Below are 26,652 nucleotides of genomic sequence, written 5' to 3'. Positions count from 1 at the left end.
TGATGGCGCTACTTTCCGAATTTGTATCATGTTTGGGAAATGTTCATTCTTTCTGCTTTCTGTGTATGAATATATTTTATTTTATTTTTATATTTTTATCTTTGTAATTATTAATATTTTATGTTTTAATAATAATAATTGTATGTAATATTGATATATGTACGAAATGATATATCTATGTCTCATATTGTTAGATGCAATTTGATTGCGATTATCGCATGTTAAGTTTTTCGTGCTATTTTTTGTTTTTTGATTTTCTTGGCATCAATAGTTAAATGTTTTGTAGCTTTAATATTAAGCAAAATTCATGAGAAATGTTTTTTCATGTCTTTAATTGTTATATTAATAATAAAGAGCATATATTGCATATATACTCTTTATTATAGAAAGTATATTGCATATATTGTATGTATCTATTGTCTGTTTATGTCTACATTAATTTCTTAGCTTATTTATTATTGAATAAGACATCAAATTTTTTTTTAGAATCTTAATCAATGAAAATTCGTAGTGTGTTTAAGTATTTTTTATTTTTATCTTTCGATGATGAGGTAAATGTAGTTTCTATGTAAATTCTAATAAATCGTACGGACTATGATAGATAATTTTTTTTTCGAAAATTTTCTAAATGTGTGATATGAAGTACATCATGTTTTTCTTCTATCATGGATTACATATGGAAATTTTTTATTTGTAGTCTTTGCATCCCGTCTGTAGTAACAAAATATCAAATTTCTCCTTGTCGATAAAATAGATTATCCATTATATATTACAGATTTCTTCAATGCAACAGATGTTAAAAATGAAAAGTATGAAATAAATTACAATTACAATTACATACTTTGTATTTTTACATATTAATAGGTTAAAAAAATTCAGTTATTTCTAAATCAAAAATTATCCAAAATCCAAATTATATAAAATCATTATAGAGAAATCCAATAAAGTCTTTGTTGTTTCTTTTGTATCTAAGCAACACTATGCTGCATATCAGGTACATGTAAAATATTCGATTGCACAAATGCTATGGATTACGAACGCGAAAGTGAAAAAAGTGATACGTTTTCTGTTGCGTTTTGAGATGTACGCAATTAATTCACAACGAGTGTGCAATAATTTATCTGAGCAACAACAAGCTAAACTACAGAAGATCAAAGAGCTGACAACTATTTTAAAGGTTGATTGCAAGCATTAAAAAATTGTTTTTCAAATCTATTATAATTATTTGTTCTACAGGATACAGATAAAAATTTGACTATTTGTGAAGAAATATTGTCAACTTATATAAAGAAACGTTTAAGGGTATGTATAAATTATTTCATTCCTTCTGTAATCCCATTTTTTTTTTTTTTTTACAAATATGAATAATAATTATATCGTGTAATAATTGAATCGTGAATAATAATTGTACAGTTAATACGATTAATAATTTAAAGAACAAAATTGAATGATAAAATCGGACAAATATTGAGTGAAATTATTTTACTATGTAAATCATATATATTTTATTTATTTATATTATTTGGATATCCAAAGTTGTGTTATTTCAGTCTTAAAATTGTAACATTCAATGTACATAATGCTTAATGTACAATTATAAATTTAAATTAAGCTAATGTATACTTGATTGGTGCAAAAACTTAAGTGATAAGAAGAATTGTGTATTATAAGATTATGGAAACATTTTAAATGATTTTTTTTCCAATTTACCATCCTTTGTACCATCCGCCGTATCCACGATATCCAATATATCCACCATATCCACCATATCCATGTCCATATCCACCATAACCAAATCCATGACCATAATATGGCCAACTTGGATACCATCCTATGGCGTACCTAAAATGATATTTTGTATATATTTTCATACAAAAAACATTATTATTTTCATTTTTTCATAGATTTCAGATATTCTTGTAAAAAAATGAAAATATATGTATTAAAAATAATAATTTTATTATTTCAAAATATTTTAAAATTAAAATTTTTTATTATTTGTACAAACATACAGTTGTACAGATTTTCAAAAGTTTTTTTATTAAAACAAACATTTTTTTTTTATTATAGTCTCAAATGATTATTAGAAATTAAATTAAAATACACAAATATTTTTAAAATAGCAGGAAATTAATATCATGCAAAATATTCTTAACTTCCTGTTACAAAATCTGCAAGAATCTTTGAAGCAAACGGTTATTTTTTCCGCAAAACTTAAGATTGCAAAATTTCTTGCGAAAATCTACGTACCAGGGCCAGCCATAACTATAATAATTCCACGGACTCCAACCGTAACTTCTTTTCGTCACTTTTTTTTCGCCAATTTCATCCTGAGAATTCGGTTGCGCTTGATTATCGGCAATTATCTTTTGCGCTATGTCGCTCGTCGATTTTTCAGAGATGCTAGTTGGAGGTACGATAGTAGCTACCCCCAAAGCAAGAATGGTCAAAAACAGCAACGACTAAAATGTTTATCAAATATCACCAAAGCATTCTTTCGAATGAATTAAGAAACACTGATACATTAATTCAATGAAACAAATTTGAAATAAAATGAAATAGATTTCTAAATTTTTTAAATTTTCTCGACAAAATTAAAATTATCCTTACCAGAAAATTCATGTTAAGCTTGACTGACAACTAACTGTGTGATCCATAGAATGAACAGTACTTTTATACCCAATACACTTTGGAATTTGCTTGTCAGGTTATATATACTCAATTCTGGATCCACATTTTCTAACGAACAAACTAGTCTCTGATACGCTTTCCATCTATGGAATCATTGCATCTCGTAACGAGTTGCATCGATAATAGATTCATCTGGATTGAGAAACGAAAGCACAGAATTCCAATAGAAATATCATGTAATCGAAATCTGGTTTTATTGTTTTGGTCATTGATTATGGAGATTACCATTGAATTTCAGAAAAAAATTTTAGTTTCTTGTGGAAAATATTTATTTACAGGCTATTCGATTCTTATTTATTTATTTTATATATTCATTAGAAATATTTGGAATAGAAGAAATATAATTCAAAGAATTCTAATTTCATTTATATAAACATTGTTCAGAAAGGAAGATTTTTCTTCTCCCTTAAAATCAATTAAATCAATTTCTTTCATAAGTTGATAAAAAAAAACATATATTTCTATTCACTAAAATATATCTTTTCCAAAGTTAAAAGTATCTTTATCTAACTAATAATCAAGCGCAATCTAAACAATCATCATCGCATGTATCCTAACAATTTCACGGTAATTTCGTCGATTGTAAAATGCACTAGCTACTATAATGTTTGTCATCCGCTATTGTTTACGAAAGAATCGAGATAATGAGACGAATATTCAATACCTGAGAACGTTCTCGAAAGATGTATATGTGTATATCTCATTAATCTGATGAGATGATTAAATTATTAACTTAATTAATAAATGCGATGGTCGATCGAAAACGCATTTGAAGCGAATCGACTATTCGAGGAGTCGAACGAAACAACAGGAACTCGATTACATAAAGATTTGAACCTTCTACCACCAATTCTTATTCCGTTGAAAACTCATGTCGTTAATTTTTTCCTCTTCCTTGGTATAATAGGCTCTATAAGGTGATTTTATCACACCGGTCCAGGAAATCGAATAGCGACACCGTTTGCTCGAACTTTCTCCGAGTGGAGAACAAGTGACATAATCGACATACTTAAGAAAGTGTGGTCAAGCAAATATCTAAACTTAGATTATTGAACAGTGATATAATCGTTATCTATTGTAATATAATATTTGATAAGTATAAAACATACTGGATCCAATGACTGTAAATGAGCTTAGGTTACACGCGGAACCATTTCATTTTTCTGAATCGATTGATTTAGAATATTTTTATTATAATAACTTTCGTTCGAATAGTTTCATTACTTACTGTAAGTTGATTTATTTTATTTTGCGAAACAGGAATTTTGTATATAAGAAATAGTTTTATTTTTATTTGCTCTATAGAAATCAATTGAGTTGGTCTGTATTTTTTAATTAATTGGTTTTCTATGTTACATGATAGATAGTAAATAATATATAATAAAACAGAAAAGGTGAAAAAGAACTTGGTTCAAAAGAAATTGATTTCTATCGTTTTCAATCTTCAAAGAAAGATAATATTAAGATAATATCATATGATTCAGTGCATATGCAAAATATCATAAATCATTTTGTTAGAAGAATTAGCTAGTTTAGTTAAATAATTTTAAGAATATTTTCCAATATGCATTAAATGCAGATACACAAATCGACGAGCATTAACTATACGTGTAAAGGATAAATGATGAGTTTGATGATTTGGTGTAAATGAAAATATAATTTTAGACACCTAAATTTTTAGAATTTTAAAATTATAAAATTTGAGGATTTTAGAACTTTTAGAATTTTAGAATTTAAAATTTTTACCTGTATATATCCTCAAATCCATTATATCTCCTCTTCCTTTCTTCCTCTTATTCTTTCAAGCTCAAAAATATTATATTTTCTTTTATCAAAAGAATTCAGCTCATATTTATTTATTTATAATTATCTCGTGTCCGCATCAAATTTATTGCAACTCATCCTATTTATCATCCGATTTCTGTGCAATACTTCCTTTCCCATTACGACGTATCGCTTCAGTTGTCTCAAATCAACGAGCGGTTCTGTGCAATTGAGGTGAAACTCGACATTTCTTTCCGATGTTATGCAAAAATCTATCCCCGCCAGCTAACGTTTCGTTTAACGACTCTTAGCTTCGACACTGGTCGTCCAGTTCTCGCGGGCTCTCGTGATACAAAAGTACTCTTCTTTAACTTTAGTCTTTTCATCACACGATGAAACACGTCTTCCTATTTTATATGTTCCTCCTCGTTGAAATTTAATTCCAAATCCAATAATAATTTAATTGCGAATCATATCAAATTTTGATCATATTCAAAAGAAACCGATATTAGAATTAAAAGAAGAATTTGCCAATAAGATCGAGAAGGGTCTCAACGTAATATGTAAGGTTCGTTTCAAAGAAACTATTGAAAATGTCACGGTATCCAACTTCGCTACCTCGTTATCATTCGATGCATAAAGTGTAACTTCCTAGCAGAAAGTGGCCAAGGAGGCATCGACAATGAAGCTTAGCATGTTTCACGTTCTATGCTACCTGTGCGTGTTGACCGCACTCGTTTTGTCGGCGAAGAGTGACTGGAAAAATCAGCCTGTTTCGAACCCATCATCAAGCATCCAAGAAACGAGGGAGAAGAAACCTTTAGATGCAAGTAATCCGCGGGACAAACGAGCATTAGGTCTGATTCTTTCAGGCCTGGCCCAGGTTTTTGGTTATACGGTAAACCCTGTTCAAATAGCTTCGTTGCCCAATCCGGCTACCGAGTCGGACGAGACAAGGGGAGGTACTCAGTCATCCGGTACTCAAGCGAATTCCACTCAATCGAATGGGTCATCATCAACTACCGCAGCTCCCAGACAACGAGAAACTATCAGATTCACCGGTGTAGTGAACTTCGGGAATGGAACTGGCGTGCTGACCCAATTACAACAGTACGAGACATTGTTCCACGGAGGAAATAATAATTCGACATCTGCAACAACGTCGGCAACATCATCGGCAACACAGTCACCCCAGGTAGATCCAAGAATTCCTCTGGTAGTCAAAATTCCTCTACCGGTTGTCCCACAGCCAGATTTGCAGCCTGTACCTCAACCACCTCTGCCTGAGATCCCTCCTCAAGATATTATGCTGTCGTATCCTGCGCCAATCGTCCCTGTTCGCAAGGAACAACAGACGAGAAGGAAAAATTTGACAGAGAAAGTAACCGTGCAAAATCAAACGATTCAAAATGGAATGGATGTTCGATCGCAGCCTCCTTCGACTACTGTCGTAGTTCAGACGGAAAATCCACGATGGAAGAAGGAGTATGAGGATAGATTAGCGGAATTAGAACGTAAGCAAGAGGAACAGGCTAAAAAATTGAGGGAACAAGAATGGTATAGAAATCGACAGAAAGAGGATAATTATAATTATAAAGAGAAAGGAAAAGAATATGATGAACGAGGAAAGCAAATAGGAGGACAACATTCTGAATGTAGAAGAGAAGAGGAAGAAAGTGATAAGGGAAAGCAGTCGGAAGAGGAGGAAGATGATCAATCAAGAGAGAATGAAGAGAAGATTCGTGAATATTCCACGAGTGAAAAAACAAAGAAGCCTGAAGAAAGCGAAGAGGAAGAGGAAGAAGGATACCAAAATTATGAAAATGATGATGTTTATAAAAAAGATATGCCTCAATTAAATGAAAATTATACTAGCATACAATACAATGAACCATTGCCGTTGAGTGAAGATGACGAGCAAAGACGACCCGAAGATTTGCGTAATAGTTACGGAGAGCCTTTGTACAATCGTGAATTGTTTGATGATGGGTTCGTGAATTTTTTTGGAAATCAGCCATTGAGAGATATTTATAACTCTCCATTTCCAAATTCAAAAGAGAAAATCTCGGAAGAGGAGGAAGATCCGCGTGAAAATCGGAAACATGAAGACAGAAGTGATGAAAGAGAAGAGGAGAATATTCCAGCAAGAAATAAATATGAAGAGTATAGTCTAGAGGAAGATACGAATACCAAGAGGAAGGATGAAAACGATTTTGAACCATCGAAAAAATATTTTACTAATGTTGAAACGAATAACAAAAATCAATTCGAAGAACGAGGAACGATCGAAGAAATGGAATTTGGTAAATATATGCCTTTAATTGTTCCTGTTCGATATTTAACTGCTCCTGAAGAATTGAGAAAAGCGAAAGAGAAATCGTCATCGATGGAAAAATCAAAAAAAGATAATAATGTATTGGAGACAGGAATAACGAAGAAGATTTCAAAATGGCGATCAAAAAAGGAGAATTTAAAACCAATAATAAGTCTTCCGGAAAAGCCGAAACAGCTTCACGAAGGCGAACAAAAGGATCTACAAATATGGCCACCACCATTCGATTTTGTTCTAGATAGTACGATTCATACCAATGTTGTTCAAGCAAAATTTAACCATAATGATAGTACAGAAATTCCTAATATTCGTCAAAAACCTGAATCTTTTAGTAAAAAGAAGGAAGAAAGACAAGAAAGAAACAGAATTCTTAGTAATTCGACTCAAAAATCTTATGACTCTCCCGAAGATATTTATTATCAAAGATTTAAGAATGATCATAAACATAAAATTGTTTCTGAGAAACAATTGAATAAACCAATAAATATTGAGAGATCGAATCGTACACATTTTAAAACTGAAGTAAAAGAAGTAAAGAAATTTGAACAAAATGACGATGGAAAAGAATCACCACAATTTCACGAACATTATAAATATATTTCCAACAATAATTATAAAAATACAGAACGACCAAATATCGATATACAACATTCTTCGAAACAGCAAATTCCAAATTCATTGCCTTTTCAAAATTTTGAATCTTTGAAGCATAATATTGAAAAAAATGAGCCTTTTGTAGAGGATAAAAACAGAATAAATAATAAAAATCAAATAATGCAAGATGTTCAACAAAAATTTGATCCACCAATTATTTTTGACCCTAGAGAGAATTATAGTTTCTTTGATTTTAATGAAAATATACATGGTTTTAATCATGGAAGAGAAAACGATAGATTGTCCGAAGTTTTTGAAAGTAACAAAAGAATTGAGAATAAAAGAGCAATTGGTTTGACTATACCGCAACAGGACGTGTATTATTATGACGAAAGTTTGACGAAATTTTCCAATGAACCGGAAAGCAAAAGCGTGAAAGTCAGAGAGAATAATTATTCGAATGGTGCTATGAAAATGCACCAAGAACAAATTGGTCCCAGCGAATCGATAAGTTATATCAATTATCCTAGTATTTTATAATAATTTGATATTTTTAAATTTATGCAATATGTTTATTTGTAATTAAAATCAATATCAATATTTTAATTAAAATCAAAAGTTATTTCAAGTGGATTTTGATATAATTTTATGAAATTTTTTTATAAAGTTATATTTAACATACATTTTCTAAAATACTTTATAGAAAAAAATATGAGTACTTAGGTAAATTTAATCATATTTCATACCTTATAATCTGGATGGAAAAATTAAAATGATATTTTTATTATAAAATTAATCAAGAAAGATATGAAGTATCAAAAACATGGAAATTTTGATAATTGAATATTCGAATTATTTATTAAAAATACAAATATATAAAAATATATTGGATTTTTTCAGTGATATAAATTAATTAAATAATGTATAAAAAATTATGAGTAAATTAAACATTGAATTTTAATGAGAAAATGAAAATAAAAATTCGTTATAAAATAAAAAAAAATTTTAATTTTGTTAATATGAAATCTAATATATTTTTTTTAATATGCTTTTTCTATTTATAATCTACAATATATGACAATAATGAAAATATTCTATAACATGATATGTTACAGGATAAACGAGAAGAAATGCAAAGGAGTAAAGATTTGGAAAACAAAATGACAGAAATTTTAGAAAATTTGAAGACTCGTCTATTGGTAGAATAATATTTATTATTATATAATGTATTCTTATACATTTCTTTCCTTATTTTTGTAAAAATTATTGATTTATTTAATGGATATTATGCAGATATTTTATCTTAAATTATTAATAAAAGAATGGATTGCTGTATAAGATGTAAAATTCAAAGATATATATCTTACTTGCCAATTCCTTTTTTTCTGAATTTGTGTTTCTTTGTCATCCCATATCATCCTCTGTGAAATTATTTATTTATTTACATACAATATATATAAATAAGTTAAAATTATATATATGTGTGTGGCAAATAAATAAGTAATATTTTAATGTTCATTTTGCAATATTTTGAAATATTATTTTATTGTATTTAAAAATTGAACACTTATTTTTTTTTATTAATATCTTTGAAAAAATGTTTCAAGAATAAGTGTAATTGCACAATCATGATTCGAATATTGACTATTGTCAAAGTAATTAGATATTTCACCACTAGAGTGCAGATATATCACGATGTTAGTGTTATTAGAGATGTGTTTACATTTATAAAAAATAATTTATGAAATGTATAATGTGAAATAACATTACATTAATGTGAAATAACATTATATTTTTTATAAAATTCAATAATTATAATGTTATAAAAATGGAAGAATTTTTACGAAACATAGGTGTAGGGTTAAGACCTATTAACGATTCATTTTTTGAGGATTCGTATAATGCTTGTAAAATATTTCAACGAAAAGGTGTTACTGTTGAAGATGATGAGGAATTGTGTCATGAAGTGTAATTAAAAATTTATTAAATATATTATTTATTGTTCTTTCTAACCTAGAATATGTATAAAACTAACCTTATAAATATATAGGTAGAATTGTAGAATGTAAGAATTAAAAAGAAAAATTGAAGAATGAAAAAATAATTAAGTTTAATAAAATGCTTTATTAATTTCAGAATAAGAGAATTCCCCTGTTACGTTACTGGTTGTAAAGCTATATTTCATACATTGATTGATTTTGAAATGCATTATAATAGCAATCATCGATATGTCTGTATAGAATGTAAAAAATCTTTGCCAAATCCTAGATTATTAGATATTCATATTCAAGAAACACATGATAGTTTCTTTCAAGTTTTATCCATGAAGAAACCAATGGTAATTATAAATTATTATACATTATTTTTATTAAAATATTTAAAAATATTTGCATTTTTTCAGTATCAATGTTATGTTTCGGAATGTGATTTGAAATTTAATAATTCACTTGAAAGAAAGGATCATTGTATCAATGTACATAAATTTCCAAAGAATTTCAGATTTGATAATATTTCACATTGTATAAAAGATAAATCAAAAGATAAAATGGATATTGATGAACTCGAATATGAAAAGAAAGAACGAAAATCCAAAAAAATACAATTAAATAAAAATCAAAAGACTAAAATGTTTGCAGCTGCAGCAAAGAATATACCACCAACAAATTCTAGTATTAGTTCATTAAATTCTTCAAGTATTATTACAAAAGCGAACTCATTACATTTTATTCCTAGACAAGTTCAAAAATCATATACGAAAGCACTTACTAAAAATCAAACTAATGAGAAAAATGTATTAGAAACAGCTAGCATGTTGGATTTGGTTGATTCATTACCAGCTTCATGAGTATATTAGTGTATATATATATATATATACATAAATATTTTATAATAATTAATATTTTTTTATTATAAGTATATTTTAAATATCACAATAATCTTTGTATATACAATCAAACTTACAAATAATGTCTATTTTATATCTAATTTTATCATTTATTTACATATTTATGATTTGCTATATTACAATAGAATTATGTACACTAAACTTTAAGTTTAGTTTAGTCCTGAGTTGTTTCTAATATATTGAACATATTTATAGAGTACGTATAAAATTTATTTAAAATTGTTTAATTTTAAGTATTACTAATTATTAATTTTCAATAAAAAAATAAGTCAAATACAATAATGTTTGTTACTTTATAAACTTACTAATGAATTTAATTAATAATAATATCGTATATTGAATGACACAAAAATTGAAGGCTTTTAAATCTTAATAGTATATTAGGAAAATATTTTTTTACATAATATATATACATACGTATATATATGTATATATATAATATACATTTGGTATTGACATTTTGAAAAACTAAAAAATTACAAAAAATATAACATATTATATGATACAAATATTTTGTACTTTTAAAAAAAAGTCAATTTTCAATATTAGTATTTTAAGAACTTAAGTCTTAAATACTAATAAAATATTAACTATAAATTTGTATAAAGTATATCTAAACTTACGTTGAATAAACCATACATCTAAGTTTAGCTGTTTCGTTTCTAAGAGCAACAAGTTCATATTTAAGTTTAATATTTTCTTGCTCTAAGAAAGCTGCTCTGATAGCAATTTCATCTTCTTTTGCTCTTCGAGCGTCCCTAGAGCGTTTCGCTGCCTCGTTATTTCTTCTTCTTCTTTCCCAGTAAGCTGCATCTTTTTCATCAACCGTACTCGTTGGTAATCCAGGACTCTTTGTAACTCTTCTCATTTTCACATTAGTCCCTTCGTTTGATTTTTTAACCGATTCTAACATTCGTTTTCGAAATTCGGAATAAGCCTCATTAGAATTTTGATCATATATCATTTCGACTGCTCCTACAGTGAGCGACAACGGGTCTTTTGGATAAGCCTTAAATGGTCTTGCTGCTTTTTTGCTTTCTTTATCCGTAGACGTATTGGATAATGCAAATTCATTGGAACAAGTTAACGATGAAGGGGAACTATTAATTATGTCCGTCGATTTAACTGTGCCACTGTTTTGATTAAGAAATGTCGATAACATAGTTGGAATTGGAATATTCATTGGTAAATTGGACAAATCACTGTGTCGATTTTTGATATTATTCTCCGACGTGTCCGTATGATCGTAAATTGGTTCATACTTGATTTTTGTCGGAGAATTAGATTCTGAAGGTGGTGTCACCATGAACGTACGAACTTCAAAAGGACTATTCCTTTCGGTTTCGGATTCCGAAACATGATTAGTTTGATCTTGTTTCGTACTACTCGCGGGCGAATTTAAATACGAATCCAATGAATTTGGTTGGCTCGAAGTCGAAGTTCTTCGTTTCTTGAAAGAAAGATCCAGAATTGCATCGGCAAAAAATGTTTCAGTATTCAATTCTTGAGTATTAAATTCCATTTTTACGTTGTTTATTGACGGCATGGAGAAAGATTCCATTTTCCAATATCTAAAACAGAGAAATATGAATAAATTAAAATATTATTTTAATTATCAAATCATTTTCAAAATAAAATGATACAAATATTTTTAAATTCATTTAATGAAGAATATCTCGATCGAGATATTAATAATATATATGTATACAATTATATATTATAATTATATATACATATTATTCATATCAATCGTGATAAATTAGCAAATAAATAAAACGTATTCACGCGTATACATAATAACAATTAAAATTGTTAACGTAACCAACAATAAATAAATTTACATATTCTTGAAAAAAACTTATTACATTAATTAAAACAACTTACAATTAGTTATTAAACAAATAACACTGAGTTCTACCGTGTTGTTTGATGTCGTATCATTCAATGAAAATTACACAGAAACCGTTTTACTGCAGGTAATCGAATAGACATTAGCGTCCGCATTAATTACGCAAGTTTGAAATTCTTTTATGTTTATCGAGCAACTATCGTGGTAAACGACTAATGTCTCTTACCTAATGATTAATCCAAGGTTATACACTGGTCACTGATATCACAACACACTGTCTCTAGTTTGGAAACGTACGTGTTTTTAGGAAGATTTTCGAAAGATAACTGTTTGAAAGAAAATCGGTTTTTAACGAACACACACAATCGGTTTTTCGAAAACGTCTTTGTAGTATGAGTCGTTAAAATCGTTTAGAACGAATGAGGGTGTAGTTTCGCTTATATAGTAGTGGACAACCCTTGTAAGGTTCAAAGGGAGGAGACTTCCTTAGAAAATGGTGGGGAGAGGCCGATCCTGATGACTGTGGGGGTCGAACTGGCACGCGTTTACCACTTCCTATTCCCAAAATGTTTATAGGGCACACGCTCACGTGATTATACACAGACGCAATCATGAACACGGGAAAATTAGTAATATTTGTGATCGCGCAATTGGAATAACAATTTCGTCAGTATCTGTGAAGGTTGTTTGATAAAGGTAGTAGAATTTAATATACATATTTATGTAATACATGTATATACATATTTATGTAATTTTAAAATAGATATTAAATTTAATAACTTTGATTAATTGTTGAAATTTATATTTCACTCGTTTAAAATACATATATCTATAAAAAAAAAACTGATATTCTATTCATTAATAAACAATAAAGAAAACAATAAAAGGATTGAATTTTAAAATTTTAAAATTCAATTCTTTCAAAATTCTTTCAATTCTTCGGTAAAAATTTTCCTTCGGTATATCTTTCTTTGATTAGAAACATTTATTAAAACATTTTATTTATCATTTTGATTTTATGCCAACCGGCACGGGATTCAAAAGACAAAAATATTACGATATATTGTAGCCAATGATGATCTTGCCACTGAACTACCTGTCGTGGCATCCTGAGGCGAAACAAATTGCAGCATTTTCTTGATCTCGTATAACAATCGAATCCCGCTAAATTAATCCTTGCAATCGTAGTTATTATTTGTTTCAGTATTGTCGAAAAATCCAGTTACCGGTTGGCATAAAATCCTTTTTCTTAGGAAACCCTATCTAAAGCCAGTGGCAATTGCCCTGTCAAACGATTGTACGTTTTACCCCCTACCGAGGTGTAATACTAACAATATAGACATAGTGCATAAAATTACTCTGCATAACCTTTTCGTACAACCCTTATTTTCACAAAATAGTGTTTCACGAAGTTAAAGGGTTCTGTGTCGCAATGATTTACGATGTCAAAAAGAAAATCGCGAGATTTTGCTCATAAATTAACCGGCGAAAGCGTTGCGGCCAAGAGAAATTTGCAAGATTTTTAGGGCAAAGAGAAAGTTATTTATAACTTTTGAACTTTGACCATTTGATATATGATGAATCCCTTTTTTGCGTTTGCGCTCGTTAGGACAGCATATGGCAGTTTTCATTGCTCGGCACCGGAAGATACACCCGCTGTTTTCTTCTACTCAATGACTAATGATTCATTTTCAAGGAGTGGCTAAATTCAATAGTTAATCATTGGTCCAGCTAGTTTTGTCCCAGACGGCATGACGCTCCTTTATTTCACGGTAGTCAAAAGGTTTCTTTATCTTCACAGTAATTTCCGTACTTTTCTTATCCTTTTTGTACAAATCCTTTAATTGTACAAATTTTGTTCAAAAGTTTATTTCAAACTTTTACTACTTGCAATACTGATTCCATTTGATTCAATCAGTCCTTTTGATCCTGAAAAATTCTCTCGAGAATTCTCTCGGAAGCTCGAGTGTGAGAAAAATAGGGAAAAAATGACGGACGACGATGGAGTCCAGTTATGCTCGATATAGCGTACTCATTATGTCTTCGTCCCAAGATCACGCCAAATTTAGTCCTTTTCGATGCCCCGTTAAAATGCCGTGTCATCCATAGAAAAGTATCCCGGCGCTCAATTCAACCGCACCGCCTTCTTTCTGGTATACAAATTTTTGCTCCTTTGGCCACATAACCCACATTTCTATGGTGCAGGGCCAACCCGTTATTTGCGATTTTTCCCGTGGTCGTCATTCTGACGACAGATGAATAGATGCACGTATTTGCATCTGCTCCTACCACATCGAAACATATATAAACGATATAACGGTACGTCCATGCGAATCTTCGCGACGATTCGACGTGGAAAATGTCTCAATTCATCGATATCGTTGACATTTTTTAAATTGCTCCGCTGTGAGTAATCAGTTTTCGTATAAAGAGAATCGAACGAAGTGTGAAATGGGATACAAATTTTTGTGTTGGATCGTTCATTAAGTTGTGTAGATTCTTCACTTTACGATATTTATTAAATTGCACTTTTTAGTTGGTTGTCTGTTATTTCAAAAAGTTTTCTTCATCTTCGAAATATTTAATTTCTCAAATCTTGTTTTAGTCTTATCAGTTAGTTTTTTAATACATCGTTTAAATTCATGTATTGTTTTCGTAAGAAATCATTAATTTATCATTAATTTGTCTATTTTGGTATTACGTGTCTGTCTAATGTAAACTTTCTATAAATAAGCTAGTTATAAATATCATAGCAACATTCAAAGAGTTACAAATTTTTTAAAAATTTAGTAATTTTTATTTTATATAAATATAATTATAGCGATATATTAGATCTCTGAGATTTGTAGATACTGTTAATTTTAAATCGAATAAATTCATGATTGTTAAACGGCTATGACTAATATGTAGAAGACATTCGAAAGGATATAATTTACAAACATATGGTCGTGACTTTTTTTAGATCTTCTGAATATGTATTCAAAAACCATAATATTTTGTAACGATATATTTCGTGGAATTGACTTGACGCAATGTTTCCAACTATCTTCTGTTATTAGGGATTAATTCAGATATTGAATGATCTTGAAACTTTCGAATATTAATAGCGATCTCTGTTGTCTTCCTTTATTTCTATCTTCATCTAAAGCAAGCTTAAATTGCTTGTAATTTAAATAAGTTAAGTTTTTCAATTGTTTTTTTCCATAACATTCTTTAACTTAAATAGAAAAAATAAAAAATATTTTTATTTATGCAAACAAGAGCAAAATTTAATTATAATAAAAGCCATTTCATATTCATACAATAAAATTTTTAATACACGTAAAAATAATTTATTTTTATTTAAACCTTACGGTAAAGTTTCAATATTTTGAAATAGGTATAGTCATAACATACCAATGTATTGTGCGGTGTTGAAAACATAGAATGGTATTGTATTATGCAGGAATATTTACAAACATAAAATTAAGCAGGTAAAAGGTGTAACTGCTTGATAATCTACAGTAAAATCTTGTATAATCATTTCATATTTCGGATATACCGATCGTTAAATTTACTTTAATCCTCCAGGTCCCAGTGCAATATTATACAAAGGCACATTCATTACGGCAAATTCATTTACATTAGTTTAATTAAGTTCTCTCGTAAATTGATAGAAAATTAAATTTATTAATCATTAAGTAATTAATAAAAAAATTAATAATTCTACTCTATAAAAATAAAAATAGTAATGAACTTTATTATTGTTGCAAATTGCCTATATAGATCATTATCCAATATATTATCTTTATAATTATTCAAAACGATAAATTTCCAATTGTTGCAAGTTAATTTATTTAATTTAAAAAAAGTATAAGGCAATATTTGCAACAATTTTAGAAAACAATTTGTAAAATTTTATATGATCCCCTATATTTTTATAAAACAATTTCTTTCCTCATTTTTCCAATTTTCATACAGAGAATAAATTTTAAGTTACGAACAATTTTGAAAAGAAAGAAATTTACTATTCCCTCAGTAGGAGATCTCAGAGTATGATTTCATTTTCGAACAGGTATTAGCTCTTTTATTAGAATTCAATACCAAGGCTTTTTCAAAAAAAAAAAAAGATAGAATATAATAGCTAGAGAAGCATTTAGACGTAATTATTTTTCAATTTATCTTACGGCTAGACCACCGGCCAAGTTTTGCCAACAGACATTCGAGATTTGCTTATTTCCGGTCCTCACGCATGCCTTACTTTCCCGCAGGAAAAACCCTTTTCTTTCCACGGAAACTTTCTTATTTCATTCGTTATATCGCGATGACACGTCTTGGACAGATTTTTTAAAAAGAATTTTATTCCTCCAATAATTTTTTTTTTCTGGGATAATTTTAAGGGAATACCTTATGGTATAAACATCTTACCGATACGATCTTATTTGCAATTGCTGAGATTTGAGGAAATTTCTGAAAAAATAACTTGTTAATGAAGGAAAACTTTTGTCGTGGGTAATAAAAGGTTTAGGTAATAAAAGATATTAAGAGTAATATAATAAAGAAAATATTATTTCTAATTTGAGTTAAAATGGATCTTTGAAATGTTATCCAATTGCTATTTTTTTTTATTTAATATAAGAATTTTTTATTTAATATAAATAATAAACTGATAAAGTAAAAAATTTTATTATTATAAAATTAAAGAATAAAAATTAAAAAAAAATAAAGAGAAATAAATATGAAAAAATAATAAATTTTTTCGAAAAGCATACGCTTCCGATTGACAATTTTTCAATTTCATTCTTCATCTCAGTTTTCGAGATTTTAATTAATAAATAATTTAATATAATACATTGAAATTCTATAAAAACATAATTGCCTTTGTATCAATAATCGATCTTTGAGTGTCAAATAGCTGATGAGGTTTTAACCCTACCATTAATAAGCATGTTTCACATAAGATACTGACCATATAATATTGCTCTAACTGGTCGCTTGTTTGTGGTAAGAAAAATATATAACCTAAACTATCAATTACCAGATTTTTCTATCTTTATTCAATAATACAGTTACAGTCTTAAATACCTGCTGCATAATAAAGAAATATCTTAACTTGAAAATAATAAGTTAGTTACTTTTATTACTTTTATGTACTATAATAAATATGTTATTTATAGAAAGTGTATGTAAGTATGTATTACTAGAAATTCTTATACCGAATTGATTTTCAATAAAACATTCTTCGGGCTAATAGTTATAACAACGGATTTAAAACTGTAACTGGTTTTAAGACATAAACTGGTATTCTATTATTAATTACCATATTCTACTTGATGATATAATGGTATGGGCAATATTCATTTACCGAAAATTTTAATTTACATTTCGAAAACTAATAAATATCTAAAGCTAAAATTTTATTAAATTTCTAATCTCTCTTTTCTAATTCCTTCCAAATTTTATATCAATTTTGCTTTTCGAAAGTAAATTTTAAAATAAAAAATTTATAAATTCTTTCAATTTCTTCTATTTTTGATTTTAATAATTTTTTCATAGAATTTTAAAATAAAAAAAAATATATATATAAAATAATGAAATAAGAATTGGAAAAGTCTAACTTAAGAAGAATTATACATTATTATTAGAATATATATATAAAAATTTAAATATTCATCGATCGTAAGATTTTTCCAAAGAACTGGAAGCATGTGAAAATTGAAAATAAACGAACTATGATGACAAAAGGACAAAAACTTTTGAGAACAGATCGTTCGGTGTCCGATTACTAAGCCCTACGGTAAAGAGTTGAAAATTTCTTTCTCAAAGAAAGTGAACACCAAAAAGCATTTACAAATTTTTTGAAAAATTTTTTTTGAAATGCAAAGAGATTTTTCTATTTTGTTCATTTTTATTTTGTCGACGACCTTCAACTACTTTCTTTTCTCTCCATATCTCACTTTCGATTATTTTTTTTTATTTTTTTTTCTCCCCCATTTCAGAAACAAAAAAACATTTTCATACCTACACTAAGGTCAGTTCCTTTTCTTAATCTTTTTTTTTTTTTTTGTACTTTTGCAATTTTTTTACGCTATCATTCCTATGCTTGATCGATTAAATATACAAAAATTAATTCCCGCAAATAAGATCGTAATTTCTCTGAGAAAAAAGTTGCGAATGATGAATGAAATTTATCAGGATGCAATGCGATCGAAAGAAAGAAGACATGATTATTGCGGAAGACCGTAATAAAGCGGTACTTTTTATTTCGGTTGCAGATACGACGGTATTAAAGAAAGGGCAAAGACGGTCATAAATATAATGGTCATAAACATAATGGTTCTTTCTCTTATTTTTCCCTTACTTATACCAGGTACATACACATAATGCAATAAATGCTAAATAGTTGAATTTTCTGTGTACTTTTCATAACTAATAAAAATACTGTCACTTGGTTTTATTACGTGCGTTTTGTCAAGGATGCTTTATACTGGGCGAGGTAAGAGAGAGAATAGGGAAGATTTACCGGTAAACTCCATTATGGCGCAACGGATTAACTTCGTCTGACTTTGGAAATTATAGTTGCAAAAAAATTTCTTGCTTATCCTCAATCTCTCTTGGCATACAAATTGAAGTAATTCCCATCCGCCTTTTTTTTTTTGGCTTGTTGATTTTTTTCTTCTTTTTACGACAGCTTCCAAATTTTCTCTGTTAATTTTGATGACTTCGAAAATTTCTTCAAATAGGATATTTGTACCGATTACTGTATTTTTGATTTATTTTTATCATATAATAAATCATAATGCTACCAAATTGAAAATAATAATTTTTCAAATTTATAATGCTCAATTTGGCATGATTGTTTTATAAATCTCGTCTAATAGATTTGTTTCTTCTTTTGTTTATTTTGACAAAAATTCTAAAAATGATATTAAAGAATACAATAATCTATTTCCAAAATTTTCGTGTGATTACACTTTCATCACGGATCCTACGAATATGGGAACTTAATGAATCTAGATCCCATAGATTCTGCGCAAGTCTGATAACATTCCGCGTCATCCCCCGCAAGAGCTGACTGTTGTTTCAGGTTCTCATTTCATTCATCCTTCTATTCTCTTCATATTTTTTCCTCAGTACAATTCTATTTCCCAAAAAATAACTCAAATTTATATCGAATAGCATTGTCGAATACTTGCATTCATAGGCGTGCAACGCCCACCACTTGGATGCATCGACAAGGTGAAGAGAAGAATACATTTTTTTGAAGATTGGTCCAGGCGAGGTAAGGTTGAGAGCCGGTCTTTTGAAAACATCGGGATGTTGGTCAGCATGTCATATGGCCAATAGCCAGTGGCCGTGTGGGTGGATGCAGGGTTGCAGATGCAGGAGCAGGAGCAGGCCAACCCTTCCGTAATAACGTCGAAAGAGGGGGCTGCACGACCCTTTCTGCATTGTGACATCTCGATATAGTAGAATACACATTGTGTCCACGTTTGCTCGTCTCGGAGGAGGACGCATGGCCTAGCTAACGGTAAACGCACGGTGGGGGAAATAGCGTTTCGAAAATGTGTGTCAAAAGGCCGCAATTTGTGGGCCGCTAAATCCGAAAAGCGTGACCTCGAGGAGGAACCCCTTGCATTGGTCGTTGATCGAATTCATGACGGTATCCTGAAAGATTTCTTAAATATCTCGGATTAAAATAAGGTATTTGATTCTGAGTAATAATTTTAATGAAAATTGATTCGATATTGATTCGGTTGTATTTCGGTATTCGTGTGAATTGAAGCGTCATCTTTAATTTTTTATAAATGAAGTAAGAATATAAAATTTATCGTAATAAAAAGAATAAAATTAACGTGATATTGTAGAATAATATCATTTGAATCAATTTTTGCTAAAATTATTATTTTATACAAAATGGTTTTGGTTACGTATCTCACTTAGAATATTTATTAATATTAAAATTATAAATTGAGTTAATTCTTTTAATAATATCCTCTTTAGATCACTTCAGAGATTACAATATAATAATATTTAAAAAGAGGAACTTTATATAATAATATTTAATTATATCAACTTTAAAAGATTCGATATAAATTCTATAATTAAGTAATTTTCTTGATTACGTGAGGTAGGTCATATTTCCCACGAACACATCTGATTTTAACACCAGGAGTATCTTTCACTCTTCCCGGTTGGCATAGCACAACATTATGCTCTTGAAGATTGTGACCTTCCCCTAGAATATGATCAATAATTTTATTGTACTATGATACGTTAAGTATTTTTCTTTTTTTCTTTCTCTTTGTGCATCTTGTTTTCATTAAAACATTCATTATTAATTATACTCACCTGGGACAAAAGCAATTATTTCTCTGCCGGTTGATAGGCGAACGAGGACGCATTTTCTATTCGCAGAATTCGGTTTCTTCGGTTTTCTGATTAATGTTTTCATCACCACGCCTTTTGCGAATGGTTTCCCACTTAAGGGATTTTTCTTCTTCTTTTGCTTCTTGTATGATCCTTTCTCATGCAATCTCTTCAACGTTATTGCTAATCTTATTTGCATAAAACCTGATTTAAATAAATATATATGATAAAATAATAAAGTAATAAAAAGAATAATAAAAAGAATAATAACTTAATTATATTATTATTCACGAAAATAATTTAAAAAATTTCTCTAGGAAAAATTTTTATAGAGAAGAAATGAATTTTTCTTTCTTTTTGTTTCGATATAATTTCCTAAAAATTTTGATTTCTTCTGGAATAATTTTTCAAAAATCTTTTTACCTAATTTATTTATCTCAAATACATTTTTTTCTCCTCTTCTTCAAATAACTTTACTTTTTTTTTTAAACATTTTTTTTACATTTCCTTGTCAACTACTAAAGGCAAGAACGTCTACCAAAAGTTACCAAATAAAGGAGAATCATTATCATCTTAAATGATATACAGGAAGAAACATTTGATTCTCAAGAAGAGAGAAGTTTAGAGAGAATAAGAAGAAACAAAATAAGAGAAACATAAGAGAAACATTTTAATGGAATTAAAATCACGATACTTTCATTTTTGAGTCGTATATGTTCATAAAAGAGAAATAATAATCTAGTGAATGGAAATTCTTCGATTACCTAACGTTGATCCGATCTAATTGCTTTTCATACCTGAGACATGATTCTTTAACTAATTCGATTTCAATAAATTACTGGGATATTGAGTAATTTAAAATGGCATATATGAAATGAAAATGAGAAACAATTCTATTAAATTTACAATTCTATTAAATGCAATCAACAAAAAAACAAAGAATAAATTTTCGATGTTGTTTCTTAAAGAATAAATTTCTAAAAATTTTGACATAATTTCATTGGAAATAATTCTAAATAAAATTTAGAAAAATAATTCAAGAATAATACATTCAAAATTTAAATAAAATTTCTTCAGAAATAATTTCCCAAAAATTGTTGCATTGCTTCTTTCGAAGGAATACTTCGAAAACAGATTTCGATAGAATTCTTTTCAATTGCGTGAATAGCGTGAGAAAAAAAGATTGCAAGACATGACAGAAGTTCGATAAGAAAATAGTCCCCAAGGATGATGGTATTTTAGTCAAAACCATTATGAATGAGATCAAGAAAAATAGGAGACCTACTGCGTGGTAACGGTACGAAGAAACTGAAAACTCTTTCGCAAATAATCTTACGAACTGAAGGAAAAGAGGGTTTTTGGAATATCAAATATGATGGCCGCTTGACATCTGCAAACCGCTCGTCTAGTCCTTTTTCGCTCGAGCGTGTATAAGCTTATTTAGAAACATTGTTACGAACTAAGGTCCATCTTTGCACAAAAAGATTTCACGATCCATGAGATCGTGTGACTTGAAATTTGAACAGTGAAATTTATATAATTGCAGAAATTTGCAAAACATAGTAAACATAATAAACAAACATCTTTTCATTGCATTTGTTTAATTATTTTGAGATTAAAATTAGTTAATATGGGGGAAAAAAATAATCGGTTTCTTGAAAGTATATTCAGATTAGCTTTTAAAAATTGTATTAAAATTTTCCAATCGAAGAAACAATAAGCTTTAAATCTTTTGAAATCACCATAAATAGAAATAATCGATTGTGTGAAAGAGAATTGCGAATCCATAATCCGATGTATTCGACGAGTTCAAGTGAAATGTCGAGGATGACATGACAATTTCGTGATATTCCCTTGGTGGGTCATAGGAGGTCTAGGTTTGTTAGTCGAAACTCTGGCCATTGTTGTTCATTTTGAGATCTAACTGACCACTACTCGTCAATACGACAGATGTCCAAGCCTGTCGTTGTTAATCCTACCTAACTCGGACTTAACTAAGGCAGAGACCAGCAGAACCTATTATGCATGGAAGGCAACCCCTTTTTCTCGAAGATCAATACGCAAGATTACATTGCGAAAATTTTCGACGTGCCGGTTACGCCTTTACAGCGTAGACGTGCAGCTATGACACTAGCTCAGGATAAATCTGCGGCTTATCTTAAGTTGCAAGTATTGTATGAATAGAACGAAAATTTGACGTAATTAGGAGCTGATTAGCAGGTCTTGCTTGAAGAATAAACATTGCTGGTAATCTGGAATGGATAATGGTAGTACTATGAATGGATAACTTATCAGATTTACAATGGATTTTATAAAATTTATACTCGGTTGCGTAAAATGTGATATATATCACAGAATAGTTGGACAAACAGACAAAGAAAATTTTCCTATTAGAAAAAAGAAAAGAAAGAAAGAAAGCTAATCCAAGCTTGTCTTCTTTTTATTTTATTTTTTACATTTTTTATTATATTATTGTGAAACTTTTTAAATTAAAAATTTATTCTTAATTATTACATCAATTATATCAAATATATCTGAATTTTGAAATTTTTTTTTTAAAATAATTCATGAAATTTTAAATATATATCGTTTCCACAATAACATAATAATGAAGTGAATAAAAACATTTACTCTTTGAAATATAAGTTCAACAAATTTAGATAGATCTTCATTTAAATGAAAAAAAAAAAAAAAAGAAAACAAAACAAATGCAACGATATTATTATTATTGATGATCGACAATGAAACTGGTCCTACGAATGGTCTATTATGGTAACTGGTAACCATAATGAAAACTGAGAAAATTCGGATAACAGTCTTACTGCAGACTGTACCCTTCACTTCTGAATCACTTCTGACAACTGGTCAACCACAAATGGACACGTCACCCCTTCGATTCCCAGCGATTTTCGCTGTTGCTCGAGAAAAAGCCTGCTTTCTCCCCCATTCGTGTCCTTTCTTGCGAAGTAGCCGAAGATCCTTTTTTGCATTTTTGAGATCTCCTCCATTCTCTCTGTCTCTCTCTTTCTTTTTTTCTATTTTTGGGGATCAAAGAGGTAAAGCGCTGCATGCGCTTTTGCAAGCCATGTGCATTTTCGCGAACGAATAATGCAGAAGAAAATCATGGTCCTCTTTTAGAAGGCGACCACCCCTTTTTACTCTGTTGAGAAACGAGAGATACTGATCTGTCGGAAAAGGCTTACGGAAACTCGAGACGTCACTCGAATTCCTATGGAATTGTCCGGTCTTGTTACACTTATGGGAAACGCAAACAATGACCATCAAGGTTCGTGCGATTTCACGTAAATGGGTCATTGATGGTTCTTGTTTGTCAAGGCAGTCCTAGTTTTTTTCTTTTGGAAAACGTTCTGAATATATTGATTATTTTCAATTATATTTAGTAACTGTTTTTTAATATTTGGAAAAATCTTTTATAATGATATTACAATTGAATATTTTCTAATATTTCTAATATTTTATTTAAATTATAATTATACTTCTTACTTTTGTGTACGATGTGGTATAGATACGTTCCATTTTGTTTTTAATTTATAAAGAAATATATTAGTATAATATTGATATTAAAATATATATCTTACCTTGCATCAGATTTCTAATATAGGAATTAGTAGTGTTGAGTACAGTTCCTGTAAAAATATGAAAATAGTAATTTTTCAAGTGAATTTAATAATAATAATTGAAATTTTGTTATCAAGAAAAATAAATACCTTGAATTCCAGGATTTGCACATAATCTAGTTAATTGTGATTTGCTTGCTGTAAAATAAATATGTATCTTTTATTAGTTATAATTAATTATTTATTAAAAAAATTTGTTAAAATCGTGAATAAGAATCGAAATTATTTTACTAAATAATATCACAATAATTTAATGATTTATCACTGACAACAAAAATTATCTATTATAAATCAATTTTTATCAAATATGTATAGGATTGTAATTACAAAAAATGTAAATTATTGTTTATAAATAAAAAAAAATGACGATATTTTATACTTGTAGAGGTTAAATTATAGGTTAGGTACGATAGGATACAAACAATAATTTCATTTCATTTCATTTCATTAACATAATAATTAACTTTACCTTCAACTGAATTTGCAAGCCAAGATCTAGCTGCATTCGCTACACTTCTAGCCAAGAAATTCATAATTTGATTTAATTTTTTATTAATAAATAAATAAATTTACTGAATGCAACTAGACATTTTTTCGACTCTATCTAGCGACGAAATGTAGAACTTGGTAGTCATATGTGTAAATACGTTAGTGGATAAAGTTCATTTCTGCAGTATCTTTATATCAGACACAAACCAATTATTTATTAAAAAAATTAATAAAAATATTCCATTTTTTACGTACATTAGAACTTCAGAGACTTTTAAATTAGTTTCATTAGAATAAAAAATATTTTACATATTTAAATTTCTTAATTAATTAAGATTATTGCATATATTCATATAAGTAGAAAAGGAAATCAATAGTAATACTTATTAAAAAGTATAATTTCTTAATTAATTAAGATTATTGTATATATTCATATAAGTAGAAAAGGAAATCAATAGTAACACTTATTAAAAAGTATTTTTATTTAAGTAAATTTATTTTGCACATCATTAAAAACTCTTTTCAATATTACAAAAGTTTTACAATTATAATAATTTTATAATTACAATAGTTTTACAATTACAATAATGCAATATTATAATAATATATTACAAAGATATAATACCAATGGAAAATTTTAGAACAAAATTTAAAACAATTCAAATTTTTCACCATCCATATCCTCCAGAGTGTCCATATCCACCATATGCACTATATCCACCATATCCACCATATCCAAGTCGAACAGTAGGGATATGAATAGATTTGGTAATTATTGGTGCGCTATACGCTAAACCTATAATTAACAAAAAAATAAAATTAACATGAATCATGTTGACACAATGTTCTTGCTTTAATTATTTTTACGTTCTAATATTTAGACTTTGAAATAAAACATTAGCTATTTCTTGATTCCTTATGCATTTTTAGTTTTATTTTAAATTTCAATCAAATATATATCTACATATTGTAAAAATTGATAACTTTACAATAATTAAATAAATTCTACTATCTTAAAAATGAAAATTAGAATTATAAAAATTAAAATATGCAAAAATAGATATATAAGTTTTTCAATTAATTACCTCCTCCATGGCCTGCATAACCCAAACCAATGCCACTATATATACCTCTTTTCTCAATTACTTTTTCTTCGGATTGGGCATACAAGGGAGAAACCAGGGCAATGATAGCAAGAATTATCTGCAACCAATTTATAGCTATATGTCATAATAAAATAAAAATTCCTTATAAATTCGGTTTATCCATAAAAAATAAAATAATCGAATTATATTAAATAATAATGAAAATGTAGAATGAAACAAATTAAAGATACATATTTCAATTAATATTTGAAAATAAAATATAGGGGAAAAAAATTAAATAAATTTTGAATTAATTACATTATATCATTTTATATCTATCATTCAAAATATAAACATAATAAAACATAATAAACATAATATAATTAGAAGTAAATAATAGAAGCACGTAATATAGAATAATTATGAATTACTTACGAAGAATTTCATGTTGGTTGTAATATTACTGTATCGTAACGATGGGTTGTTCGCAATTGAAACTAATGCAGTCTGCACAGAACACATCCCCTTTTATACCACTGGAATCTTTTCCTTGCGGTATCGCATCCCGGTGAAGTTAGATTACGTGCATGTATGCGTGTCTACGCGCCTTTCTAACGTGTTTACTGTCACTACCTTGTCATAAAATTTTTCACCGCGAATTTATCGTTATGGTAATATTAATATTGCTGTTAATTCAGTTGGAAAAAATATACGAATTGTAAAGATTAATAATAGATATAATAAAATCAAATGTTACTTGTACGAAAAAAAGAAATAATAATTTATATGTTCTTTCTGATTTTATCAATTGAAATCAAAGCAATCGTTTCATCAAATATGGAAATAATATTTTTTTACAGGCAAATTTTTAAGTAGGGCGATTGTTACAACAATTATTTTTCTTTCTCAATATACACAGATGTGATGTAAGGTTGTAACATATTTCTTTTAACTTT

At 28.6% G+C, this 26,652-nt stretch overlaps 7 protein-coding genes across 9 annotated transcripts; 3 read left to right on the top strand and 4 right to left on the bottom strand.

The window, feature by feature from the left end:
• The first annotated feature begins 951 nt into the window (after positions 1-951).
• Positions 952-8,645, top strand: LOC107965127. Its single transcript, XM_016914641.2, has 3 exons — positions 952-1,177; positions 1,237-1,302; positions 8,497-8,645. The coding sequence occupies exons 1-3, from the start codon at positions 1,022-1,024 to the stop codon at positions 8,587-8,589; spliced, it is 315 nt and encodes a 104-aa protein (XP_016770130.1). The 5' UTR covers positions 952-1,021; the 3' UTR covers positions 8,590-8,645.
• LOC102654242 (shematrin-like protein 1) lies at positions 1,457-2,985 on the bottom strand. The gene is made up of 3 exons (XM_026443345.1): positions 2,611-2,985; positions 2,251-2,462; positions 1,457-1,842 (listed from the first exon to the last, which is right to left on the bottom strand). The coding sequence occupies exons 1-3, from the start codon at positions 2,620-2,622 to the stop codon at positions 1,707-1,709; spliced, it is 360 nt and encodes a 119-aa protein (XP_026299130.1). The 5' UTR covers positions 2,623-2,985; the 3' UTR covers positions 1,457-1,706.
• LOC102654286 (trichohyalin-like) lies at positions 3,106-7,979 on the top strand. Its single transcript, XM_016914640.2, has one exon. The coding sequence runs from the start codon at positions 5,138-5,140 to the stop codon at positions 7,919-7,921; it is 2,784 nt and encodes a 927-aa protein (XP_016770129.1). The 5' UTR covers positions 3,106-5,137; the 3' UTR covers positions 7,922-7,979.
• Positions 8,646-8,997: 352 nt separating the features above from the next.
• Positions 8,998-10,551, top strand: LOC100576565 (zinc finger protein 511). Its single transcript, XM_006560435.3, has 3 exons — positions 8,998-9,349; positions 9,518-9,719; positions 9,783-10,551. Exons 1-3 carry the CDS (start codon positions 9,210-9,212, stop codon positions 10,224-10,226), a joined length of 786 nt encoding a protein of 261 aa, XP_006560498.1. The 5' UTR covers positions 8,998-9,209; the 3' UTR covers positions 10,227-10,551.
• Positions 10,552-10,652: 101 nt separating this feature from the next.
• LOC725191 (protein giant) lies at positions 10,653-14,484 on the bottom strand. 3 transcript variants are annotated; one of them, XM_006560436.3, is made up of 2 exons: positions 14,276-14,484; positions 10,653-11,857 (listed from the first exon to the last, which is right to left on the bottom strand). In XM_006560436.3, exons 1-2 carry the CDS (start codon positions 14,377-14,379, stop codon positions 10,906-10,908), a joined length of 1,056 nt encoding a protein of 351 aa, XP_006560499.1. In that variant the 5' UTR covers positions 14,380-14,484; the 3' UTR covers positions 10,653-10,905. The 3 variants fall into 3 exon arrangements, with proteins under 3 accessions (XP_006560499.1, XP_003249690.1, XP_001121066.2); XM_003249642.4 differs by lacking the exon at positions 14,276-14,484 and adding an exon at positions 12,171-12,872 and having other exon boundaries at positions 10,664-11,857; XM_001121066.5 differs by lacking the exon at positions 14,276-14,484 and adding an exon at positions 12,362-12,871 and having other exon boundaries at positions 10,666-11,857.
• A 5,557-nt stretch (positions 14,485-20,041) lies between these two features.
• Positions 20,042-24,748, bottom strand: LOC409723 (40S ribosomal protein S12, mitochondrial). The gene is made up of 5 exons (XM_006560434.3): positions 24,592-24,748; positions 24,213-24,260; positions 24,084-24,131; positions 20,467-20,688; positions 20,042-20,353 (listed from the first exon to the last, which is right to left on the bottom strand). Exons 1-5 carry the CDS (start codon positions 24,653-24,655, stop codon positions 20,220-20,222), a joined length of 516 nt encoding a protein of 171 aa, XP_006560497.1. The 5' UTR covers positions 24,656-24,748; the 3' UTR covers positions 20,042-20,219.
• Positions 24,749-25,206: 458 nt separating this feature from the next.
• On the bottom strand, positions 25,207-26,241 carry LOC102653988 (cuticle protein 64-like). Its single transcript, XM_006560433.2, has 3 exons — positions 26,132-26,241; positions 25,697-25,814; positions 25,207-25,407 (listed from the first exon to the last, which is right to left on the bottom strand). The coding sequence occupies exons 1-3, from the start codon at positions 26,216-26,218 to the stop codon at positions 25,280-25,282; spliced, it is 333 nt and encodes a 110-aa protein (XP_006560496.2). The 5' UTR covers positions 26,219-26,241; the 3' UTR covers positions 25,207-25,279.
• Positions 26,242-26,652: the final 411 nt, after the last annotated feature.

This window comes from Apis mellifera, linkage group LG10 (genome assembly GCF_003254395.2).
Source record: "Apis mellifera strain DH4 linkage group LG10, Amel_HAv3.1, whole genome shotgun sequence".
Classification (NCBI taxonomy): Eukaryota; Metazoa; Arthropoda; class Insecta; order Hymenoptera; family Apidae; genus Apis; species Apis mellifera.
Note: the sequence above shows the minus strand (reverse complement) of the source record. Positions and strands in the feature narration are given on the sequence as shown.